Source organism: Hyperoodon ampullatus (assembly GCF_949752795.1).
Source record: "Hyperoodon ampullatus genome assembly, chromosome: 9".
NCBI lineage: Eukaryota > Metazoa > Chordata > Mammalia > Artiodactyla > Ziphiidae > Hyperoodon > Hyperoodon ampullatus.
In genome coordinates, this window is record NC_136922.1 from 79,445,330 (window position 1) to 79,472,934 (window position 27,605).

A 27,605-nucleotide genomic window follows, 5' to 3' on the forward strand; every position below is an offset into this window, starting at 1 on the left:
CTCTTGAAGCCCATCCAAGAACACAGGTCCATGGGCAAGGGGTTAGAAGTCCCTGTTTTACCAAAACTTTTTTTCTACCAGGCTTCTTTATTCTTTCTCTCTTTTTATTCTCCAATCAAGTCTAGAACTTTAGTAACTGATAGGATGGAAAACTCGGCAGGTGAAAGAAGGAAGAGACGCATCTCAGTCCTGTATTTTACCAACTTAAACTCTGAGTCTGAGGTTTTGCTGAAGCCAAGTCTCACACCCACTATTTAGAGAGTGTGGTTACACAAACAGTCCCAAATTGCAGGGTAGGAAGCAGTCAGGAATCATTGGTCCAGGCCACCTCCAGGGGGGCTTTTACGCTGCAGTTCCCTAGGCTAAAAAAATACTCTTCAGTGGATCTTTGCATGGCTGGATCCTTCTCACCAACTGGTCTCGGTTCAAATGTCACCTCCTAAGACAGCCTGTTCCTAAACATCCTATCTTAAATAATTCCCTCACCAGTAAAGCCATTCTTTAGCACATGACCCTGTTCAGAGTCTTCAAAGTGCTTACCGCCACCTGAAATGATTTTTTATTGCTGTTTTTTTCTTGTTAAATGTCTATATCCCTAACTAGAACATAAGTTATACTGGAGGAGAGTTTTTTGTCTGAAATATTTTCCATGGTATCTTCGGCGTTCACAATAGCACTTGGAACCCAGTAGGTACTCAAAACTGTTTGAATGAATGAATGGGATAGAACTAAATTGAGGGTCAGAGATAGTTTTATCTGTGGAGTTTTAAATCTATACTTTTATACGAGATTTTATACAATTTATACTTTTAAATCTATACTTTTATACAAGTGGATAGCTCATTATGGATATTTGAGGAGCTGTGTGCCAAACCCAACAATACCACTGAAGGAAATGTTTTTAAAATGTGTGATTGTTGCTATATTTCCGCTCTGTCATTTTTCACAGATTTCAAATATGTCATAAAATATGACATATGGGTCAGGGACCATGCAGGCCACCAGATGGTTGAGAATGATTTATTTCCTTGATTTCAGACTACTGAAGAAAGACTACAGGAAGAAAGTCAGTTCTTATCTCTAAGCTTACAGAATATGAAAGATAAAAGGGACCTTGAAGTTCGTCTAGTCCAGATTCACTCTTAATTTAAAAATCCATTCTACCCACCAATGACATAGTTACCTGACCTTGACTTTAATATTTTTAGTGATGAGACACTCACAATTTTACAAGAGAACCTTTCTCACAACTGGACGGATTTTGATGAGCAAGGTCTTCCGTCTATTGATTCAAAATTTCCTTCCTGTAACTTCTGGCCCTTGGAGCAACAATGAATAAGTCTAGTTCCTGTTCAGAATGATGAACTTTGAAATTTTTGAAGACCTCTAAAATATCTCCTTTCAGTACTTGCTACTTAAGAATAAATTTCCCAAATACCAACAGCTGTCCCTCACTTGTTCACCCTTTCAAACCCCTCATCTTTCAGGTGGATGATCTCTGGGCACACTGCAATGTATGTTCTCCTGGGCAAAGTGGAATTAAGTCTTATTTTTAATGATAGATTTAATTGTACTTTTGCCATAAAGCTACTAAGTGATCCACTTTTGTAAGTCAGCTATGCACATAATTATGCACTATGTTACCAATATCAGCATCTGTTATTAATTGTAAAATGCAAAAGCATATTACTCTGATATAATGAACCTCTGTCTCTGCTGGAAGTCTGTCTAAAGAACATCTCATAACTGATAATGTCAACTTGCTTTTCAAAGTCTTTTGATGAAAATATGAGAAAACTTTTAAGATAATATGGGCCATCAATTTGCACTTGCACAATAGTGTGGTTTCTTTTAATCTTAAAATTCATGTAACAAGCAATTATAGACATCCTGAAATTAAAGTGTCTCATTATGAATACTACTAGCAAAAGTGAATTGCATTTTTAAAGAAAAAAATTTTATTAAATGTTTAATGACTGCTTTTCAACTAAATAATAAAACTGAAGTGAATCTGTCCATACTCAGACTTTGTGGGAAGATACGGTAAATTCATTCATGTTTTGTCATTCTCAGGATCAATACTGGTTATAATCATGTTACCAGTATGAATCACTAAAGAAAGTAGAAATTATTATATATGTAGCCCAATAATTCCCCATATTGACTTGCCACTCCTAAAAACTAACAAACGGATTAAAGTTCACACTAGGAAAGTAGACAGGTTTCAATTCACATGTCTACACTTACATCTATACTGTAATCCTCTGGGGTTTTTTGGTTTTGGATTTTTCTGCAAAATGTTTTACTATCCCAGGAGGAGGTTCTCCCTGGGGCTTACATCTTAATAAATAAATGTCTGTCTGTAATCATCTGTTTTTTAAAACCTAGTGGTAAGTTATAATGTATTTGAATATCCACAATTACATCTGCATCTAATATTATCTTAGAAATATTAAGCTTGATTTCCTGTTTTATGAAATCAATAGGACTTTAACTGGTGAACTTGTTAGGTAACCATCCCTACTACAGACACCAACCAATATTTACCTTTCACTCAGAAAAAAAAAAAGTAACATAATCACTGAGGAACTCAGAGACACTGACTCAATAATCCTTCATTTAATATACAATATCTTGTATATTTCTTTTCATTCAAAGCCAGAATGCTACTAAGCATAATATGTTTAAAATGATAACATCCAAACACAATACTTCCCAGTAGTGTGAGGCATGACTATAAGTATTTTGATTATCTTTTAAAGTAAACACCTGAGTTATTCAGTTGCTTCAACAATTCTTGTTATGAGATCAATTTCATCCCCTCTAAATTCATATGTTAAGTCCCTAATCTCCAGTACCTCAGAATGTGATCTTATTTGGAAATAGAGTCCTTGCAGATATAATTAGTAAAGATGAGGTCATACTGGAGAAGGGTGGGCCCCTAGTCTAATATGACTGGTGTCCTTATGAAAAAGGGAAATTTGGAGACAGATGCAAACAGGGAGAATGGCATGTAAAGACAAAGGCAGAGATCTGGGTGATGCTTCTACAAGCCAAGGAACACCAATGATTCCCAGCAAACCACCAGAAGCTGAGGGAGAGGCATAGGCATAGATTCTTCCTCATATGCCTCAGAAGGAACCAACCTTGCTGACACCTTGATCTCAGACTTACAGCCTTTAGAACTGTGAGACAATAAATATCTGTTGTTTAAGTTACTCACTTTGTGGTACTTTCCTGCCCTAGAAAGACTAACACAATTCTGAATCTCTTAAAGATTTTTGGCACTCCTCTTTGTGGCCTGCCTTCAGAGCCCAAAGCACTTTATTTTGGGTATCCTTAAATGTGGCAAAGGCTTGTCCTCTAAGATGAATTTTTTAACAGTCAAAAGTTATTCATCTCTAAGACATGAATGAAATGAAACATTTGTGTGGGTAATCCAGCATCTTTTTCAAATTCATTAATTTACACTATAAATTAATAAAACTGATTTTCGTGCATCTCTACAACTGACTTTGGCAGACAGCCTAAAAGATGTTTTGAACAATAACAGTATTTCTAGGGGAAAACAGATGTGTGTGTGTGTGTGTGTGTGTATTATATTATGAATGGTGTAAATTGTTACTTTATGTTAATATGATTTGTGGTACCCAGATACTTGACTGGTGATGTATCTGGGAAATGATCCCAGCCCGTCAGCCTGAGCAGCTTTCCTTCCACCTGATTTACATTTTGAGCTTCCATTCTAGATCAAGACTACAATAAAGCCTTCTATAAAGATGGAACTGTCTTATATCTGTGTTGGCCTACACAGGAACTGCTAGTCCCAAGTGGCTGTTGAGCCCTTAAAATGTGGCTAGTGCAACTGAGGAAATGCAATTTTTATTTTATTTTAATTGAAATAGCCACTTGTAGCTATTGGCTACTCTACTGGAATGGTGTAGTTCTAGATTTTAATTTGAAAATAGGATTCCTCTGCTAACAAAGTTTGAAAATCACCATTAAAAATGAAGAAATAGGAAAACTTCTGCTAACAAAGGAATAACGGATGATTCTGATGAATTCTCCCCGAAAACATAAATATGCAAGTTTCTTAGCCATTTGATAACTGACTTTAATCCCACTGAGCATCTAACTTCATTAAATCAGCTAAAACTAACATCACTGATCATTAGCCAGCAGGGGGACCTGAAGAGACGAGGACAGCATTTTCTCTGGAGAGTAGAAGGGTTTTTTGGGGTTTTTTGGGTTTTGTTTTTTTTGGGTTTTTTGTCCACCCCCCACCCCCATGTTTTAGTCTATATGGAAGCCCTAAATACACATTCTGCTCAAGAACTGCAAACCTTGTCTTCCCGAATGTCCAGAGTTAGTCACACACTCTGCATGTCTGTTTTTAAAGCGCTCTTAGGAAGTGGCAATAGAGCTTGGTTCTAGACAATACAGTTCAAAATCCAATTAATTCTAAAACCTAGTCTTTCCAAAGTTACTTTGTTAAAATGTGATTAGTATTCAGATTTTTATATTAACTTTTAGCTTTGTCCTCTTTCTCCACATTTCAGAGGAAAAAAGTTTTCGGGTCCCTCATATTTAGACAGAAGAGGAAAATTGCATTGGCATGTTGTTGATTCTTTACTTCCATGATAAGTTAATGACATATGGCCTTACCTCTTGATAAAGGTCACTGAGATCTTCCTGGTGGGCCTGTTTGGAACATCCTGGGAATTCCCTAACACAACAGGAATCTGGGGGCCAGTCCATTTCTGTCATTTCCAGCCAGTCGGTGAAATAGACAACTCCACAGCACTTGAACTGCAAAAGAATGACTGGTCAGGCTCAGAAACAACAAAAATATTTTCTTAACTTATGGGAGACTGAACGTTAGATTTCTTAAATATTTGTACCCAGAGCTAAAGTCACTTCTGTCATCACCTAATGATATGTGCACATTTTCTGTTGACAACAGAAATGTAATAGAGGACTCCATAATGGAACAATTCTGAACAATAATGCCCATAACACATGAAGACAGATCAGGCATGACTGAGTCTTACCTCCCCCCAAATGTAAAATCCTCTACAAGTGATCATATAGCAGCAAAGTTAATACACACTAACAAAACAAATAGCTGAAATCTTATATTTAACATTAAACCTCTAGCTACTAGGGAATAGTTGATCAATCTATTTGCATATTGCCTAGTTACCAACTTAACCGCTTAACAAATTCAAATATTATATTAAAACTTTCCGTAATCTCTGTAGAAAGATTTTTGGCCAACAGCCCACATCACAGAGATTACCCAACTCGATTCATTAACCAGTAAATTTCCAAAAATTTCTGAGATGTAAACATAGGTTTGGTCAACAAATTTTTATTCAACTGAGTGAGAATCTTGAAAAAAAACTGTCATATTCTATCACCATAATCTCAGAAGAAATGATGTGTCTTTAGTGTCAGTAAAGTTGGATTTAAGACAAACTATGTTGTCTTTGTTTCTTTTCAGTCTCATTTCACCAACTATTAACAAAAACCTTCTCTGGTCAAGGTTAGAAACCCTGCTTAAGGACATATGTAGATTAGATTCAGAGTAATTAACTATGAAAACTTTCTGTCCTTGGGTAGAGGGCGGTTACTCTCCCATATAGTCAAAAACAAGGGTTATGTACAGGCAGTCAAGAAGAATTTTGCCAGGAGTGACTGGCTTTGCAAATTATGTAGCCCAACAAATCAACCTGTGCTCAGGATTAACACTGTATTGTAAAATATCACAATCCACCATTTCAAAATTTCAACTAAAATAAACTTTAAAGAATTCTGAACTTCTTATGTAAAATGAAACAAGGAAATACAGAAAATGATTTTACATTTTTTCACTTGCTTAAATATCTAATTTTTAAAGAGAAAAAAAATGGTCATGAAGAACCTAAGGGCGAGACGGGAATAAAGACACAGACCTACTAGAGAATGGACTTGAGGATATGGGGAGGGGGAAGGGTAAGCTGGGACGAAGTGAGAGAGTGGCATGGACATATATACACTATCAAACATAAAATAGACAGTTAGTGGGAAGCAGCCACATAGCACAGGGAGATCAGCTCGGTGCTTTGTGACCACCTGGAGGTGTGGGATAGGGATGGTGGGAGGGAGGGAGATGCAAGAGGGAAGAGATATGGGGATATATGTATATGTATAACTGATTCACTTTGTTATAAAGCAGAAAATAACACACCATTGTAAAGCAATTATACTCCAATAAAGATGTTAAAAAATAATAATAATAAAATAAAAATAAATAAATAAAGAGGAAAAGATCATCTTGAGTACTATAAATGATGAAATACTGATGCTATGAGTAATACTAAGATTTTCCAAGAAATTTTTTTAAAAAGTTTAGTATTTCCCTCTTATATATTTGTTCTAAAATCCACAAATATACCACAAACATCACCAATTAAGTCAAACATAAGTTAACTTCATGTATTTTATTTTATTTATTTATTTTTTTGTTGTTGTTATCTAAATTAATAGATTTTATTTTTTTGAGCAGTTTTAGTTTTACAGAAAAACTGAGCAGAAAATACAGAGTTCCCCTGTACTTACCCCCGGCACCCCCCACCAGTTTCCCCTATTATTAACGTCTTTCATTATTGTGGTACATGTGTGATAATAGATGAGCCAATATTGATAATTATTATTATTTTTTTAACATCTTTATCGGAGTATAATTGCTTTACAATGGTGTGTTAGTTTCTGCTTTATAACAAAGTGAATCAGTTATACATATACATATGTTCCCATATCTCTTCCCTCTTGCATCTCCCTCCCTCCCACCCTCCCTATCCCACCCCTCTAGGTGGTCACAAAGCACCGAGCTGATCTCCCTGTGCTATGCAGCTGCTTCCCACTAGCTATCTATTTTACGTTTGATAGTGTATATATGTCCATGCCACTCTCTCACTTTGTCCCAGCTTACCCTTCCCCCTCCCCATATCCTCAAGTCCATTCTCTAGTAGGTCTGTGTCTTTATTCTTGTCTTACCCCTAGGTCCTTCATGACATTTTTTTTCTTAAATTCCATATATATGTGTTAGCATATGGTATTTGTCTTTCTCTTTCTGACTTACTTCACTCTGTATGACAGACTCTAGGTCCATCCACCTCATTACAAATAGCTCAATTTCGTTCCTTTTTATGGCTGAGTAATATTCCATTGTATATATGTGCCACATCTTCTTTATCCATTCATCCGATGATGGACACTTAGGTTGTTTCCATCTCCTGGCTATTGTAAATAGAGCTGCAATGAACATTTTGGTACATGTCTCTTTTTGAATTATGGTTTTCTCAGGGTATATGCCCAGTAGTGGGATTGCTGGGCCATATGGTAGTTCTATTTGTAGTTTTTTAAGGAACCTCCATACTGTTCTCCATAGTGGCTGTACCAATTCACATTCCCACCAGCAGTGCAAAAGTGTTCCCTTTTCTCCACACCCTCTCCAGCATTTATTGTTTGTAGATTTTTTGATTATGGCCATCCTGACTGGTGTGAGATGATATCTCATTGTAGTTTTGATTTGCATTTCTCTAATGATTAAAGATGTTGAGCATTCTTTCTTGTGTTTGTTGGCAGACTGTATATCTTCTTTGGAGAAATGTCCATTTAGGTCTTCTGCCCATTTTTGGATTGGGTTGTTTGTTTTTTTGTTATTGAGCTGCATGAACTGCTTGTAAATTTTGGAGATTAATCCTTTGTCAGTTGCTTCATTTGCAAATATTTTCTCCCATTCTGAGGGTTGTCTTTTGGTCTTGTTTATGGTTTCCTTTGCTGTGCAAAAGCTTTGAAGTTTCATTAGGTCCCATTTGTTTATTTTTAACATCATGTATCTTACATAAGTCATTGAGTATCCATAAAAAATACATGTAGTAAAATGACCACTTTCTAAGAATCATAAACTACTACCTTTCTAAGTCAGTCTTTTTAAATCCTTGCACGCAGAAGAAACCTACTTCTCATTTTCTAATGTCATGTGTTTTTCTGTGTTGCTGACAGGAGGACAGTTCTTGGAACACGCTCACTCCATCCACAATAGAACAGCCCATTTATCTGGCCTTCTCAGGAAGTGAGGTGCTCCACACAAATGACTTTTCCAAATAACTTATGCATAGCATGTTCTGTGCCAAATGCTTTTTTTTTATTTTAATAAGTCACTGAGATATTGTTGCTTTTTACATAGTTGTTTTTCTTCATCAATAGAAGATACTGAATTGATACTGAAAATTTTCCTGGAAACTCCCTTAAGCAAACCCATTCTTAAGCCACACATGACTATGGTCTACATCTCCTTGGAGTCTTGCTGCCTCTTTTAGGGCCACATTGTGAGATGGGGCCACTCTTCTAACATGCTGTCAAACCGGAAAATTCCACCACCATTTTACATAAGCAGAACCTGAGGCTCTAAGGAACAGGACAAGTAAGTTGCCAAGATCACAGACCAGCCGGCGGTGGAGCCTATTTTTTCTCAAGCCTATACTCCAACCTCTATGTTAGAATCAATAAATAAATACAGTTTTTAGCATCAGTTTTTTTAAAGGTATTAGATAAACATCACTAGGGCTTAAGTGAGAGCCCACTGAAGTGAAGTACATGCCCAGAACTGCACTGAACGAGGAGTCAGGAAAACTGCAGCCTGACAAGGTTGTTCTACAATTTATTTTGGGAGAAGGTGGTTAGCTGAATTGTGTCTTTCCGTCCCACCAACAAAGTTCACGGTGAGGTTCTAACCTCCAGAATGTGACCATATTTGGGAAGAAGGTCTTTACAGAAGGAATTAAAATAAGGTCATAAGAGTGGTCCTAATCCCATCTGACCTATGCCCTTATAAGAAGAGGAAATTTAAACACAGACCCAGAGGTTAGATGACGTGAAGACACAGGGAGACGACTTCGGCTGTCTACAAGCCCAGGAGAGAGGCCTCAGGAAAAAAGCAATCCTGCCGACGCCTTGATCTCAGACGTCCAGCCTCCAGAGTTGTGAGACAATAAATTTCTGTTGTTTAAGCCACCCAGCCTGTGGTACTTTGTTATGGCCGCAGCCCTAGCAAACTAATACAAGGGGCTTTTAAAAACTCTCTCAGGAGGCCCGGAGGTCTTCACCACCTCCTCTGGAGTGAAATAAGCCTATGACGTAAAGGAGGGAACTTACCATACAACAAAGCTAAAAATATGTGTGTTATCATTTGTAGCGCTGTACATTGTCTCCCTAGGGTGGCGCCCTCTTTGTACCATTAGAAAAAAACTCATTTTGCTTTTTAACCTGGATTATCATGGTCCACATCACAATTGTCAGAAAATAAAGAGCTCTAGGAAGCTTCCACTCCGGGCAGTAGCTGAACACAGCTTATTATAAATTCCCTAATGCTTCAGTTATTTTCCCTTCACGTTGTTTTTAGTACAAATGAAGAGTAAACAAACAAAGTCAGGAAGCAGTTAAATAAACAGGAAATCTGTGCTGCAATGATAATTTTCACCATCTCAACAACTGTAACACAAAGAGCCAGATTTGGAGATTATCCTGGACTTGAACCTCTGCCTGTATCCAAGACAGAATAACTGAGCAGGGAGCAGGACATCTCTTGTCCAAACCCTGATTCTCAAATGCTTTGGATCCCAGTTTTAAATGCCAGTAAAAGAAAGAGATAGACTTGGTCATCTGGGAATGTCACTGCAATCGCAAGGAAACTGCTTGGGAGAAGAACTTAGTTTGAATCAATGGTTAACTTCAAGTCACCAGATTTTAAACATCTAAATATAGTCCCTGTTTGAGAGGATAATGGGATGCAGTGCTATATGGAAGGTAGGTAAGAAAAGCTAAAAGCACTTAACTTTGTAATGTTACTGTTAATAATAACCATAAGCTAAATGAGGTCAAACTTATGATCCCATTTAATCTTCTCAACACCTGGAGGAGATAGGTACCTTTATTATCCCCATTTTATAGATGAGGAGACTGAAGCTTAAGGAAGTTAAGTAAATTACAGAAGCTCATGTATTAGTAAGCAGCAGAGCCAGAATTTGAATGAAGGTCTTTCTGATTAGAAAGTTCATGCTTTTAATGATATACTGAGTCCTAATTTCCAAATGAGACCCATTATTTTAAATTTTCAAATGATGTTTAAATTACAGATAGCTCTAAAAGTCATGAAAAATTATCCATTCAAATAGAGCTTGGGTAATTATCAAGGAATTCTCATTAAAAAAGGAAAATTTAGCTTAGCAAAAGGGCTTTTAAAAGATTCTAAAATATATGTGAACCATGGGAAATGAAGTGGAAATGGTGGAAGAAAAGCAGGGCATAGAGCTACTTGAAGTATTTCTCAATAAAGAATTACACCAGTGGTAACTGAATCATAGGTTTAACTTTTCAGCACAGGGAAAATGACCAAAGCCAAAGCTTTGAACACTTGTTTTGAAAGTGTGCCATTTATTCCATACCCTCTACCTCAGAAAAGGTAGCACTTACCTCTCTCTGAAAAAAATTCCAAGCATGAGTAAGCCACCGGTATCTTGGTAAGCCATAATTTGTCATTCTGGCTTTCAAAGTGACCATGTCTGACCACTGTACTGGAACCTAGAGATAGAAAAAGACAAAGTATCAACAACTATAATGTGCAAACAGCCACATTCAGACACACATACATTCACAGATTCACACAAACACAACCACTCATAGACTCATCCACATACTCACACTTGGAATGTACTGCCATTGTCAAACACTACCTTAAATTTGTATTTGTTTGTGGCTTAAATTAAGCTCAGGGTTATTAAATACTTATCAAACAATCTCTACTTGTAGATTTTTGTATTAAATGAGGAAGTATTTCATATTAAGCAAAATAATGCAAAATCACTTAATGCCGATATCAAGTTTAAGGAAATCACAAACTAGTAAGCTATATGTTCTATAGATACACCTGAAGAGCTCCTCATAACAAGTGATCCCTGCTGCAAAATGCCCTTTCATTTGATTTCGTAATGCTATGAAATGGTTCTCTGAAGTGATTGCAGATTATGGTACTAAAATAAAGGGAGAAGAATTAAGGGAATGAGTTCAGCTCAAGCCAAGGCTCACTCTAGAATAAGTCTGTAAACTTTTCAACCTAAGTGTCCATCATCGGATGAATGGATAAAGAAGATGTGGCACATATATACAATGGAATATTACTCAGCCATAAAAAGAAACGAAACTGAGCTATTTGTAATGAGGTGGATAGACCTAGAGTCTGTCATACAGAGTGAAGTAAGTCAGAAAGAGAAAGACAAATACCGTATGCTAACACATATATATGGAATTTTTAAAAAAAATGTCATGAAGAACCTAGGGGCAAAACGGGAATAAAGACACAGACCTACTTGGACATGGACTTGAGGATATGGGGAGGGGGAAGGGTAAGCTGTGACAAAGCGAAAGAGAGGCATGGACATATATACACTACCAAATGTAAGGTAGATAGATAGTGGGAAGCAGCCGCAGAACACAGGGAGATCAGCTCGGTGCTTTGTGACCGCCTGGAGGGGTGGGATGGGGAGGGTGGGAGGGAGAGAGATGCATGAGAGAAGGGATGTGGGAACAGATGTATATGTATGACTGATTCACTTTGTTATAAAGCAGAAACTAATTAAAAAAAATTGGATTTTAGAGGCATGTTAGAATTCTAGAAAAATTGTTCTGAAATTAAAGCATTTTTTTGTGCTCTGCCTCTCAAGGCACCTAGCACCATGTCCCTGAGCAGTGTTTAATCATGACAGAGCTTCGGGTACACAACACAACAGTTGGCAAGAAATCTAATCAGCATATCATGCTATGTTTTATGTACAGTGCTACAGGGGAAATGGGGTCACACAAATCCTAGTCTCTCCACACGTGCGGTATTAAAGTAACTCTTGGGAAACTAGACAGACATCCACACCTGATCTATGGAGCAATACTGACTGGGCTAAGTCAAGCAAATTTGACACGAACTCAAGATTCATATTATTTTGAAATCTTATTTTTAAAAATAGTAATATCAATAGTAGTTTAAAAATTCCTGGCCACAGAAAGTCTTCATTTTGTTCCTTTGTTAATTTTCTTTTTTATTACTTGGAAATGTACAATACAAAAGAAAACACCCCAACACCTGGGCACACAACTTTGTTCCCTAAATAATGGGCTGACTGGGTATACTGTGTGTTCATCTGGTTCCAACAAAGTTCAGAGAACTAACCAAAGTTCAAGCTATTCACTATAAATTCTTATTATCTCATATCCTTTTGAACATAAAATAGAAGTGAAATAAATTCTCTAGAAATTTATAATCTGAAACAGTTAACATTATTGACAGATTTCATCTAGAGAAGAAATGATGAATGGGAGGTGAACATGTATAAAAAAACAGAAATAATGGGAAAATAGGCTGCCTGATGCCCAATCTCTTGATTTGGTTATTAGAACAGACTTATTTTTAATTTATTTTCCAAAATAAATATAAGTTGTTTCCCACTTGTGACCACAATTGATCTGAAACCAAATATAACAAGAAACACAGGCGGTCACTGAGGTTCGGGCACAAAATACAGTGCTCTGGCCATAAAGGAAAACACACATGTATTGGCTCCTTGCATGGAACAGAGAAGAGCACAAAGCCCATTCTACGCAAAGGCTGGGTTCTGCAAAATTTCGCAGCTCATAAACCTTAAGGTCACTTTTCATTCACACTGCTATTAGTGCAAAGGCAATAAAAAAAAAATCTGACAAACGTTTTTCCTAAAGGACTACTTTCTACATTTCACTTTTAAACAGCCCTTGTTTTATCCTGGTGACTTAATGGGAGAAGATTTACACAAGCAAAACAATGATGTATGCCTTCAGTGGGCACGGCAGTGTACACCCATCTAGTACCACTGTGATACTAAAAAAATACTTGCAGATCACCCCTTCACAGAATAGAAGCAAGTATCTAAAAAGTATCAATTTCTTTCTGTTTCCTCAAGTTCCTTAGAATTATATTAGAGTCAAAATATTTCCTTTCAAATACCTTAAATTAATTCATTTCAAACTTGTTATAATTTAGGAAATTTATCAAATATTAGTATGATATAAACACTGTTCAAGGCATTTTTTTAAATCCACTAGAAAGTAAACTCATTTTTAAAAACCTTTTAATTACCAAAAAGAACACAAAAGCTGAGATGAGGAGATCAAGAATTAATTATACAATTTACTACTCATTGCTTGAATGTTAAGGAGATCCATGTGTTTTTTGAAATTAGAAAAAATTAATAAGACACCGAAACTGAGTCCCTGGAATCAATCACTTTTTCATTCCCTTAATATACCAAGTTTCTAGGGATGGTGTGAAAATATGATTCTCAAAGACAACAAGAGCATTCCTATTGTAATAGGAGATTTTGTTTTGAAGATAGTGTTTAACTTTATATTAAACTAGTTAGAACCTGCCCTGACTTTTCAATTTTTAATAGAGAAAAAAATAACCATAAATTCTCTCTTCTTACTGAGAGTTGTCACACATTGAAAGCATGAGTGTTTTCAGAGGGGTTCAGCTGTGTAGCAGTGCCAAAGCATCGTTTACATGTAAATTGAAGTATGTAGAGTACCCACTATTCTGTAATTACCACTTAGTATTCAAAACAGTGTCACAGTACAGTAGCAGATTCACCATAGAATCTTTAATAACTGCATCAGTACCAGAGATGTCTTCAATTGTCTTACACAACTGCCAAAATGCCTCTCAGAAACAAATGTAAAAGAATCTGCTTCATGGGTGGTGGTGATGTGATGAACTGGGAGATTTTGATTGACATATATACACTAATATGTATAAAATAGATAACTAATAAGAACCTGCTGTATACAAAATAATTTAAATTAAATTAAAAAAGAAAAAAAAAGAATCTGCTTCGCTTCTTAAGAGCTCTTAAATTTTAAAATGTTGAAGACTGAACTGGGGAACTTGCCACAAATGCAAATACCCAGTCCCTGCCTTTTCCTCTATTCCGATCTAGGAGCTCTGGCCTAGAGCCCTATAATGTGCATTTTAAAGAATCACCCTAGTGGACTCCTGCTGTAGACAGTCCAAAGACTACATGTTGGGGGAAAAAAAACCATCATCTTCCTGAAATAGAATTACTCTACGAAGCTCACAGTGGAAAAATCTGACCTGCCACCACAAAAACAGCCAGACTTCACAGACATGCAAAGGTGCTCAACCTCATTGATAATCAATGCACCAATTTTCACCAAGGGAGTGAGCAAACATTAAATAAGTAATAATGTCCAATAGAGCAGAGGTGAAGTGTGAGTGGTATACCGAACATGACTGGTAAAATCTTAAGGTTAAGAAACTCTTATTCTCATTCATTCTAACACACACTTCTTAATTTGGAGCATGGTTCGGCTTGCTGCAAACAGAAGGAACATGTTTCCTAGCCATCAGTGCACAGCTGCAGTCAGCATTTTATAAGGTTTTCATGTAGATTTTCAACTTTTCTCGAGTCCTGTTGCAAATGTGAATATTTCCTATTATACACTCAGAAGATGGTAAAATTATTTTAGAACATATATTATTTTTAGTCTATTATATCCATGTTTAAGCAATCTGTGGAATTAAAGATATATATAGGAATAGAGGAAATGAAAAATTACAAATTATGCTTTGGAACTATGCTTTAGACACAGAAAAGAAAATGCTACATTTCAGAAGTATTGGGAATATTCATTGTTACCAGAGAGCATGAACATTCAAATTAATAATCATGTGCCTAACAACTCCAGAGTATCTGATTTAAAAGGCTGAATGAATATTGTTTCAGATTGTTGTTATATTCCATTTTGAACTCACCATAACTTCCTGCTCATATGTCCAAACACCACAAGCCAGTTCTACGCAGAAAATGACAAGTAAACTTCCAAAATACTGTAGAAGAACAGAAAATGAATGCTGTTAGGATAGAATCAAAGTAAAATATGGTCATCAGAGACAAGCAATATTATTCAGTGTTGTTTATTCAAAGGACAAGAAAACGGAGGCACATATTCAAGAAGCTCCCTCCCTTGGGAGCAGATGGGGAAAATTTCAGCAAATTTTGAGACATCGGCAGACAACATTCAATACTCACCTAAGTGGGTCATTTGGATAGTGCTCCATTTATCAAATGCTTTCATAATTAATTCACTCAATGGATAAGACTACCTCATTTTACAAATGAAGAAATTAATGTGAAAAGTATGCAATATGACTTGCTCAAGAATGTGCATAATAAAATAAATTTTAGAGCCCTAAAGTGACCACTGCAGCCATGTTCTTTGTGCTCTTCCTTGCCACTTCTCCAGTTGTGGAGGTCACTTTACAGAAGTAAACAGTAAAAGGGTGAGAAAGAATAGGCTCTCTGAAAGTCCACCAATTTCAGCAGAATTAAAACAACTCCACTGCTGTCATGAATCCTCCGCTCCATTTATGGTGCCATTCAGGGTGGGAGGATCGGGTAGTGATGATTATTGATTATTCCTCTTCACTGGAATGACAGCTCTATCAAGGGCAGAAATTTACTGTGTTCCTTGTCACAAAGTAGGTGCTCAATAAATTTTTTTTACATAATATATGAATAGATAAGAATATGTGAAAACAAACCAGAATGAGGTGTGGAGAAAAAGGAACCCCCCTACACTGTTGTGGGAATGTGAATTGGTGCATCTACTATGGAGAACAGTATGGAGCTTCCTTCAGAAACTAAAAATAGAGTTGCCATATGATCCTGCAATCCCATTCCTGGGCACATATCCGGAGAAAACCATAATTTGAAAAGGTACATGCACCCCAATGTTCATAGCAGTACTATTTACAATAGCCAAGACATGGAAGTAACCTAAACTTCCATCGACAGATAAATGGATAAAGAAATGTGATATATACATACAATGGAATATTAGCCACAAAAAATAATGAAATAATTACATTTGCAGCAACATGGGTGGACCTAGAGATTATCATACTAAGTGAAGTAAGTCAGAAGTGAAGTATTTGTCTAAAGACAAATATCATACGCTTATATGTGGATTCTAAAAAAAAAATGATACAAATGAACTTATTTGCAAAACAGAACTAGACTTAGAGACATATTAAACAAACATGTGGTTATCAAAGGGGAAAGAGAGGGAGGGATAAATTAGGAGTTTGGGGTTAAAATATACACACTACTATATATAAAATAGATAATCAACAAGGACCTACTATATAGTACAGGGAACTCTACTCAATATTTTGTAATAACCTATAAGGGAAAAGAATCTGAAAAAGGATAGCTATATATACATATATATGTATAACTGAATCACTTTGCTGTACACCTGAAACTAACACAGCATTGTAAATCAACTATATTTCAATAAAAAATTTAAAAAATAAAAGTTAAAAAAAAAGCAGAGTGATACAATGGAAAGAGACTGGGAGCTGCCTTGGACTGGGTGATCAGGAAAGGTTTCCTTATGAAGGTGACCTTTAAGATGATTCAATAGCGTCAAGAGAAGGCAAAGCTGATAAGATTTGTGGCAAAGCAATCCAGGAAGAGGAAGGATCAAGACCAAGGCCACCTATCAGGTGAGCTAGTTAATTTAAGAACTCAGTGGTAATGGAAATGCAGAAGCGGGTGGGATGGGGACAGGGGGTGAAGCACATGACACTGAGAGGTACAAAGAGCCAGATCTTCGTGGGCCAGAGAAAGGCTTTTGGATTTTATTCTAAGTGTATTCTACGTGAAATTCATTAGCAAGTGACATGGTGTGAGGTATATTATGAAAACATAACTCTGGCTGTTTTGTGGAAAATCACCTGTAGGAAAGCAAGGGTGTGATCAGTGTAACTAAATAAAAGATTGCTGAATTAGGATGGTAGCAGGGAAATGGGAAAAAATGGACTGATTTAGGATTGTGAGCCATCAAGACTTGAATGTTGTTTCTTTGCTCATATTTTTTGCCAAAGAAGGGGAGGGAAAAATAAAAGAGACAGAAATTTGAGCTGATTTTCTACTACTTCCATGATATATCCCTTCTGATTTAAAAACATAAATTACTGTTATTAGTTTTAATATGCTTCCTTCATATAAAAAATAAAGAATATATGGCTATAAAATCTCTTAGACAAAAACATGCTTAAAATTATAATTTGATAAAAAAGATAAAGTAATATTTTCTTTCATTTTTATAATCCTTTTATTATTTAATCTAAATGCATAGTTACATGAATGAATGTATATTTTTCCAAGTATATTTTTGAAAAGTTTTCTGTGAACTACTTTTTTTTTTAACATCTTTATTGGAGTAAAATTGCTTTACAATGGTGTGTTAGTTTCTGCTTTATAGCAAAGTGAATATCCCTATGCCACCCCTCTAGGTGGTCAAAAAACACCAAGCTGATCCCATTTTACAAGCCCTTTTACTTTCAGCATATATAGTACTCCTGGTCAGCTTCAGTCTACTCAGATCTTGTTTCCAAGTATTGCCTTACTTTGAAGATTTTAGCCTTAAAATAATTAGAAGAAATTTCGTGAACACAGTACTCCAAGTCAGTCTTTCTCCAAATTCACCTTAATACTTAAGAGATGTCTAGACATGAACAATACTATATCTGCAACTTACGTTACAAAAAGTCCAAAATGTTCAATAACTATATGCTAGATAAATGTTCTTATCTTTGTTAAGACCCTAGGAAAGAGTGAGACTCCAGAAAAAAAAGTTACACTATGGGATACTTTTGCTTTCTCAGGTCTCCAACCTAAATTCTTTTTAAAATTGACTTCTGATTACAATGAAAACCAAAACAGCCTGAAAAGGCAAGATGTCTCTAAACATGAAACATGGACATGGGTGAGAATTATGTGTGCTACTAGTAGAAAAAGGTAGGACATACCCTGACTTTGCCTTGGGGATAACCATGCAGATTTCTGGATTGACTTTGAATCCTTTTAAATCCCATTTCAGTCATCTTCTTGCCTATTGGAGTTACTGACTGCCTTACAATGCCTGTGCTACACCGCAGAAAGGCCCCCAGGACAGGGTAAGTGCCCTGATGTACACAATACATGCAATACCTGAGTGGCTCTCCAGGCTAGTGGATCCAAACAACAGTATAATAACTACAGGCATGATGTCACCTTGACTTCCTAGAGTGAGCTTTACAATGGACTAGCAAAACCATAACTTAAGTATCTCCAGGGATGTATATGTAAAGCATATATATCTAAAGCAATTTCTCATTACAAACTCAAAACTGAGATTACCAATCATGGGAGATAAGGGGTAAGATCCATCTGAGTTGGACACTATTTCAACTGGGGAAATGCATCTTTCAGAGATTTGATGGTCTTACTTGATACAAGTTCTGCCATATAAAACAATTCCTCTGCCTTTATTCCACTTATACTCGGGGCACAGATCTATTTGACCTTGATATGGAAAATACAAGTTTCATCAACATTAGAAAACTTTCTTGGAACAAATTAAATCTAAAATGTAATTCAGATAAAATATTTTTTTACAGATGGTGCTGCAGCTTCCTGGTCAGCTGTCTTTGCTTTGTTGTCATTGTATTAGCCTCCTACATCCAGTCTAAGTCCAAGGAAAACTTTAATTGTCAAATCTATCCTTAATACAAGACACACAGATCAACTGCATTTACGCCTACATTTTCTTTTATTTATTTATTTATTTATTTTTGCGGTACGCGGGCCTCTCACTGTTGTGGCCTCTCCCGTTGCGGAGCACAGGCTCCGGACACGCAGGCTCAGCAGCCATGGCTCACGGGCCCAGCCACTCCACGGCACGTGGGATCTTCCCGGACCCGGGCACGAACCCGTGTCCCCTGCATCGGCAGGCGGACCCTCAACCACTGTGCCACCAGGGAAGCCCTATGCCTACATTTTCTTTTTCAGGGAGCTCTGAGTCCTAGTCATCCTCATGTTGATCACTGCACAGAGGATCACTCAGTCACTAGTTTAAGAGCTGGATCTGAGCGAGGCATCTATAAAACTTGGTGTTAATCCACAGTTTAAATAAAACAAAGCCAGCAAAGAATTAAGCAACAACTCCCGTTGAGCTCTGTTATGGCAGGTAGGGTACATACATATCACATTTCACTGCAAAACCGTCTGCTGTCCTCAGCATTATTGAAACACGCGTATATCTCTCCTAATGATGTCAGTATGTGTCTGTCAAGTCCTTACTTTCCCAACACACGTGGTTTGCTGAGATGGTCTGTACCAAGCTAGTCTGCAGGGCAACTCACCCCTCTCCTCCATGAGTGCTGTCCTAGAACAGTGGAAAGAGCTCTGAATTTGGAGTCAGCAGACTGAAGTAACACACTCTGTGATCTCTGGAAAATCATTACACTGCCCTGACTTCAGTTTGCTCATCTGTCTGATGAAGATAAAAATAAAGTCTTCTTCACTGTTATCATCAAGGCTGATTTGACACATGGGAAATTGTTTTGGAAAATTTTAAATTTTGAATTTGTAAAGCATTATACAAATGCAATTCTGAACTAGTTTGTGAAATACAATCCAATATGGACTTGCCCTTTCCTCCTGGATTTGACCTTCATTCCCTGCAGTGTGCCGCAGTTTCTTCTTCATCATTGTTTTCCAGTATCTCATCTCTTGTTCTTTACCATTTTACCCTTCTCCTTCCCCTTGTGTGTCAGGGTATCTCTGTCTCCTGTATATCAAGCTTCAGAGGCTTCAGCTTTTAAACCAGTCAGCTCCCTCACCCACAATTCACTGCGCTCACTAACCTGCCAGACCATCGGTTCTGGCTGGCAGGGATCTTGTTCGTAAACATTATTTTATTCCCAGTGCCGAAGCAGGACCTGTCACACAGCAGGTATTTAATAAATGTCAGTGGAAATAATGATCAGCTTACCAACTGAAAAAACCCATTTCAGGTTTCCTTGTATTTCTCTGACTAATTTGAGCTCTGAGTTTCTTGTTAACATTTGACTCCCCTTGACTTTGCTTACACATTTCTGTACTATATTGTCTCTCTGTTTTACTGTGTGTCTTTCTGGAGGATTATAGTATGATAGTTCAGTGTGCCTTTAAACATATAAGACAATTTACATAGTTAAAGAAAAGGAACAATATGCAGACTCTCCCCATCTTTCCTGAGCTACTATCAACTGAACATTTTAAATAAATAAAGCCTGAGAAAGTGTGTTTATACAAGGGACTTAGAATGCAATTATTTGCATTAACAAACTGTTTTATTTGCTTTAAAAATTATTTGATACAGACTTTCTTAAAATAGCTAAGTTCTTCTACTGTAATTAAACTAAAATTTGTGTTCTATGAATAAGTTTTATCCCTAAACATATGTTCATGCAAAAACTGCATCAAGTAAGGCAAGCTGATAATAAGATATACCCTCAAAATGATGCAATTAATCAGTGATTTTTTTTTCACCAAATCTCTCAAGCTGAGAATAATTACCTTTCAGTTCAAAAATGAGTGTCCTCACTGATTTAGATAACAGAAGATTAGATAAAACACTGTAGGTGAAATTGCTTTGTTGACTTTTTTCAACTATACAAATGGAAGAACATGAGCTTTGAAATAAAATAGACCTGGCTTCGGATTCTGGCTCCTTCACATACCAGTTGGATGACCTTGGGCAAACCACTAAGCCTCAATTTCCTCATCTGTCAAGTGAGAGTGTTAAAATGACCTTGCAGCGTTGCACTGAGGATTCAACCAGGTAGAGTGCTGTCCCACAGGAAGCATTACCTAAAGGGTAGCCACTATTAACCCTATCGTAGTATCTATTAGAATACAAACTCCATGAGTACAAGAGATATTATGTTTTAAATACTTAACATACTGCCTGGCATAGAACATGTACTCAGTGACTATTTCTTGAACGGATGTAACTATGACTGGAGGATGACAGCAAGTAAAACTGTTCATTTCCTCCTAAAGACGTTAGTGTCACTGACTCTAAAGAGTCTTCTAAACCCACAAGTTATTTGGTAAAATCTTTAGTAAAATCTCTGTCCAGTGAGAAAATAGCTGGTATTTTTCAAAAGACCTTTATTAGGAAACGAGGACAGGAAGGGCGTGGAGGGTGGGAAACCAAATTCTTTTTTGAAAACACTGAAATCAATTCGTCTGTTATTTTAAATAAAGCGTTGGCCATAGAATGGCAAGAATGGCATAGTTTAACTAGTCCCTTTGTCCCCTGGATGTATTTGAGGAGGAAGGTAAAGGCATGAAATCCCACCTTCCTACTTAACCCTTGGTGATTTGTAAGTCAATGCATCCTCCAGTAGAAATAAGGGAGATTCATTTCCCATATTAAAGATTAGGGGGATTCATTTCCCATATTAAAGATTATTTCATCTCATTATATGTGTACAGACGAAAGAATAAAATCTCCAGGAGGTCTTTTCTGAAAGAAACATTCAGTTATAAAAATGAGCTGCTTCCCTGACACCTCCCCCACTCCCCAGGATCTCCCACTAAAGAAAGTAGATTAAGCACACACCCTTATCCCTTCTCCCTGTTGAAGCTTTGCTAAAACAATAAAGGGATATTTTCAAGGACATAAACCCAGAGATAAAGGAAAAGGGAAAGAAGACAACAGCAAGTATATTTGGGAAGGTACAAAACAAACAGTTGAGTAGCAAATTTCTCAGCAGTCCCCCAAAAGCTGAATGCTTAATCAGTAGTGGAGAAAGTAGGGAACAACCTGTTTCACATACAGAGTCGCTCCAAATGCTTAGGAGCTGGAAGCCCTGGATACTTGCGGAAGTGGATGAAAGTAGGGCTAAAAAGAGGATGATTTGTTGAAAACTTGTTTAGGAAGAAGTTAGAGCCCTCAGGTCCCCTCCCCTACATTATGTAGCTGGGTACTACCCACCCCTACCAGTAAAGAAGTTAGGGGGTTATTCTGTGGAAACAGTAAAACAGAGTCTCAGGACTGGGGACACTAGGTATAGTCGAGGATAACAGGAAACAGAATTGGAGTCCAAATTTAAATACCTTTTCCGCAAAGTTTCAAAACCAAAAGAGCATTGGATTTCTCAATAAAATATTGGAAGCTAGAGGCAGCAGGAGGATGTCTTCAAAATTCTGAGGAAAAAAAAATGATTTCCAACCTATAATTCTATAGCCATTAGAATGAACATGGATGGACCTGGAGATTATCTTACTAAGTGAAGTTAAGTCAGACAAAGACATTATGTATGATATCACTCCTATGTGGAATCTAATTTTTAAAAAAAGATACAAATGAACTTATTTAGAAAACAGAAACAGACTTGCAGATATCGAAAACAAGCTTATGGCTACCAAAGGGGAAACGTGGGGTGAAGGGATAAATCAGGAGGTTGAGATTAACATACACATATATACACTAATATGTATAAAATAGATAACTAATAAGAATCTGCTGTATAAAAAATAAAATTAATAAAATTCAAAAAAGAAAAAAATATACACACACTACTTATATATAAGATAGATAACCAACAAGGACTTACTGTATAGCACAGGGAACTCTACTCAATATTCTGTGATAACCTGTATGAGAAAAGAATCTGAAAAAGAATGAATATATGTATATGTAGAACTGAATCACTTTGCTGTACACCTGAAACAAACACAACATTGTAAATCAACTGTACTCCAATAAAATTAAAATTACAAAAAAAAGGAATTAACCTGTAAGGGTATTTAAAGCCATTTTTAGGCATGCAGACTTTTTAAAAAATGTATTTCCTATGTATGTTTTTCAGGAAACTACTGGAAGATATGCTACCTCAAATGACAGACTAAACAGAGTAGGACAATGACTTGGATTCCAGGAAACAAGGGATCTAAAACAAAAGGGAGGCAAAGGAAATCTCAGAATGGTAGTAAAGGGGGTATCGCAAGACGGCAGCAGCTTCAGCAGTCTAGACTGGAGTGGGTCTAGAACGTGCTGAGAGATTTCTTAAAAAAAAAAAAAAAAAAAGAAATCATCGATAGAATACCCCAAATATTTGAATATATGCAGAGAAAACGTACACCAGGGGAAGTTTAGAGTTGATTTAGACAGAAAAACATAGAAAACAAGGAGAGTTACGAATTCCAAAAAAAAAAAAAAACCCGAAGTATTATTCCAGAAAGAAAAAAGTAAACCTGGTAATTTACCTGGCCCATCTATGGATAACATTTACATAGTCATGAGCATGTAAACACTGTTCTAACCAAAATGATAACGTATCTGTGTCGAGCTGAGAGAGGAAGTATGCATGGGGTGGGGGTGGGGCTGGGGGGTGGTGCCGCACTGAGGGCAGGAAAAGATACCAGTTCCTCACCTTGCACAGATGTCAATGGATAGGGCTTAAAACTGAAAGAATGAAAAGAGTTAGATAAATATGTGATTTAGAGATATGGAAGTAAATTCCAAGGGAATCTGCAGAAAACAAAAATTGAAAGCAGTTGCCTCTTTCTTAGCAGTGGAAAATGATAAAGGTGGAGGACTACTATTTTTCATAAGAAGTATTTTGGAATTAAATTTACTCTACATTTTGTGTATGAAGCACTCTGATAAAAGTAAAAATAAAATTAAAACAAACAATAGCCCTGCCCCGAAGACTCGACAATCAAGAGAGAGACGCTGGTAGCTGGAGGATTTTATATGTTTTACACAGAAAAGGTTATTCAAAAAGGCTGAGAATTATAAATAGCCCAATTACACTTCATGGTTATTGGGAGTAAAGGGGGGGTGGCAATTGGAAACTTATACTCAGGTGCTGTCATCCTTTTCCTAAATGTACCTTCACTAGCTGAAAATAGGGATTCCGTAACAAAATACAAAAAGTTTATACTTAAATGTGATTTATAGACCCACCCCACCCCCACCCCAAAGGTCTCTTTCACTAGACCCTATTTGGAAATTTGAATGTCTCCTGCAATATTGCTCATAAAACCACACATGCAGTCTGCTCAAATCAATGTGAGCTGGATTATTTTCCAACTTGGAGAATTCACTTCAGTCACAAAATTTTGAAGTTTAGAACTCTATGTTATGGGCAATTTCGTTCAAGGAGGGAGGCTTGGATTTAGTTTATTTGCTCAAGAAACACACATGTTTGTATATATAATCAAGTATTGTGAGTATACAAAATTAAAAGTATATAAAAAGTACGTAAAACATCAAGTATTCTTATAGGTATATATGTGTATATGCAAATGTATGTATGTGCATTTATTATGTCAAAGGTATATATATACATTGCATAAGTTATTCCCCAAAACATATTACAAAAATATCATTAGCTGTATTTTTGAAAAGAGAAAATGGAGCTAGGTACATTGAGAGGCAACAGAACACTAAGTTTTTCAGAGCACAGTTCCTGGAGCCAAGCATCCTGGATTCAGATCCCAGCTCTACCACCTCGTAGTTGGGCAAATCACTTAACCTTTCTGTGTCTCCATGTCCTCATCTATAAAGTGGAGATAACAATCGTGGCTACCTTATAGTATAGTTTGGAGAATTTAATGATCCAATACACATAAAGCACATACAATAGTGGTTGGCACATAGTACATATTATATCATGGATGCTGGCCGTGGTGTTAGCAATACCTCACGATCCACCATCTATAGACCCCCCCCACTACTGAACACAAATGCACACAAGTACATGTTCACACGGGTATTTACAAAACCTTTCTTGTCTTTGAATTAAAACACCTACATTCCCATCTCTGACCTTTTCCAGTAGGGGGAAAAAAAAAAGACTACCGGTAATATCAAAATTTTAAGGATGACAAAAAAATTCCTTTTTCCCTTCTCCAAATAATGCCTAAAGGCACAAATGTTGCTTTAACTACTATACCAATTCCTTGACACTTTATCTCAATAATTCCATCTCTTTTTATGTTTTGAGCTTACATTAAGTCAGTCAGATCAGCTTCTTTTAAAGTTAATAGTAAAATTAACTTTTGTTCTTATTCATATTTTACAACTTTTATAATGAAATATAATGTCATATAGCCAATGAGTGCTTAACAGTTCATTAAATTGAACTTTCATAAAAACACTAATAAATGAAATAAGTATTACTTATGTACTGTTAATAATTGATTTAATAAAATTTCAAAGAAAGTAATATTTGTTTTGTACAAAATATTTCAAATAATTTTCACTTTGGGGAAAATAGATTTATTTAAAATTTTTCCTTTCTAACTTCTATCAATCTAATGAAAAGAAGAAAGCAATCTGCCCTAACAAAGCCAATCAATTTATTGAGAATATTAAACTTTATAAGCAGTTGAGAAATATAGGAAAAGATACTTTCAATTACTAAGAGCTTTTTAATAGGAACTATGTTCTATTGATATAAAACTTATCCTCATCATATACAGTTTTATGGATAGAGGACTCTGCTATATGTACTCTCTAAAGGAAACAAAAAATCCTATATCCAACCTACGATAAATAGACAAAACAGTTATTCTCCAAACTGTTTTCCTGTATAAATGCCAACTGGAAAAGAATTTTTACATTAAAACAAAACTGTAATGTCTTCCATGAAACACTTATATACATAAGTTTCTCTGTGCAAGCAAAGCAGATAATAAACCACATATCACAGAACCTCCTCAGTGAGAATATATTTCACTGGATGAGAAGTAAAAAGTATAAACACTGTAAAAGTTATTTTAATCTGCTAGTCTCTTAATTCATAACTAAAACCTCAGATTGTTTTTTCATAAGTAAAATTCAACATAATTTAAAACCACAAAAGTCAGATTTGCTTATCTTGGAACATTAATACAACCTGAGACTCACCTCTCCACAAATAAAAACTATTTCAAAATATAACATACTTTACTGGACATTTGAATATTTTAAAAACACGGTGCCTTTTGACTCCTACCTACATGCTACATAACCAACTCGTTTAATAAACAAAAAGTTTGATGAAAGGCCTGCATTCACTAAATGATAAATGATAAACTCCAGTCTCTACCCTGTCAAATGCTAAACTCTGCAAGCTTTCAGTGCTAAGTATCTCTATGTCAGTTGTTTATTTTTCCTTTCCCAGTGATTGGAGGTTTAAAAATATTATATTACTTAAAGTTAGTAAATAAGAGAATTCCAGTGCCAAATATTTGTACAAGATAATGGAACGGCTGACATTCTGTTAAGAATCCACCGGGACTAAACTACTAACAGTCCAAGAGCACTTGTGCTTAGAACACACATCCACACAAAGCCTCTGTTTGAGCCAAGTGTCAAAACGATGTCATAGCAGACACAGGCTTGGTACTTTCTGAAGGCCAATTATTCACCATGTTCTGTGTGTCTTTACAAAATTTTCCAAGAAAAGGCAGCATTAAATTTCCTTTCTTTTAAGAATTATAAATGAGATGAGTTCAATCTAATTTAGAAAAAGCTAGAACTATAAACCAGTTTTTGAAGAAACAAAGTCTTGGCATTCCTGAGCCCATGCAGAAAGGTGAGCTAAAGTAAGAAAGTATCGGTATGCTGTAGTCCTTTGTTCATGCTTACATTTGAATAAATACATAGAAGAATCTTTGTAATAATGTATCTTAATTTACTCCCCTTTCCCATTGGATTTACACTGGTAATTTGTTGAGCTAGTTTCTCTATCAAAGATGTTGGTGAAGTTCAGATTAATAAGCGTTTGCTTCACATGCTGTTCAAACTCTGAGACAGAGAAACATATTATGCCAAAATCGGAGGGACTTAGCCAGGGGCTACGGGTTCTCGGGGTCAGTGATGTATATCGTGACAGGTAACACATTAAGGGTAAGGCAATAAAGCAACTGGACACGCTAGACAGGTCACCATTTATATAGCTTCTGTTGCTTTGTAAGCCAGGTCAGCTAAAGTCTGCATGCTCGGCCCCATTGCAAAAGATTTACGGGGTGTTTCTGGTCTCGGAAGAGGTTGTCTCTATGCATTACTGGGCTATTCCTCAGAATGCAAGACAGGAGTCCCCATCACCAGAACCTCGGCAGGAAAGTACAGAGGAAGTATCCTAAGCAACACAAAGAACACCAGACTCAATTCTGATCCAACTCATGCCTCTCAGACGCAAACGCGGCCAGATACCTCACAAACACAAGAGGAGCATGAGTTCATTACCACCGGCGTCTTTAGGACAACATCATTTACAAGACAACAGATTAGGAAATTGGAAATTTTAAAGGATTTTATTAGGTAGAAAGGGAATTCATACTTTAATATCTGCAATAACTTTTGAATCATTCTATAACTATATTTGTGAAAGTATCTTCTAAATCACTTTCTTTTGTTTTACCCTTATTTTCAGACAAGATATACATTTTAACTTACCTTTGTACATTCTCCAGAAAAACCTCAAACCTATTTGTTAAAATAGTATTAAAGGGAAATGTTTCCATTAAATTTTATAAATCCACGAATACAAATATTTATTATAAGTGAAGAGGTTTATTCTTTTTTTTTCTTCTTGATAAATCTATTCCAGCAAAAACATTTTCTTCCTGAACCAAAAATATGTA

At 36.3% G+C, this 27,605-nt stretch overlaps 1 protein-coding gene across 3 annotated transcripts in view; it reads right to left on the bottom strand.

Moving 5' to 3' along the window:
- The window catches only part of TSPAN12 (tetraspanin 12), a gene marked incomplete at both ends in the record, with an annotated part of 63,960 nt that overhangs the window by 13,269 nt on the left and 23,086 nt on the right, over window positions 1-27,605 (bottom strand). For 2 of the 3 annotated variants that reach the window (XM_079710894.1, XM_079710893.1), the window contains 3 exons: window positions 4,666-4,809; window positions 10,519-10,626; window positions 14,900-14,974. In XM_079710894.1, coding sequence (XP_079567020.1) covers window positions 4,666-4,809; window positions 10,519-10,626; window positions 14,900-14,974 — 327 coding nt within the window. The remainder of the gene's footprint in view (window positions 1-4,665; window positions 4,810-10,518; window positions 10,627-14,899; window positions 14,975-27,605) is intronic. The other variant, XM_079710895.1, reaches the window with a different exon arrangement.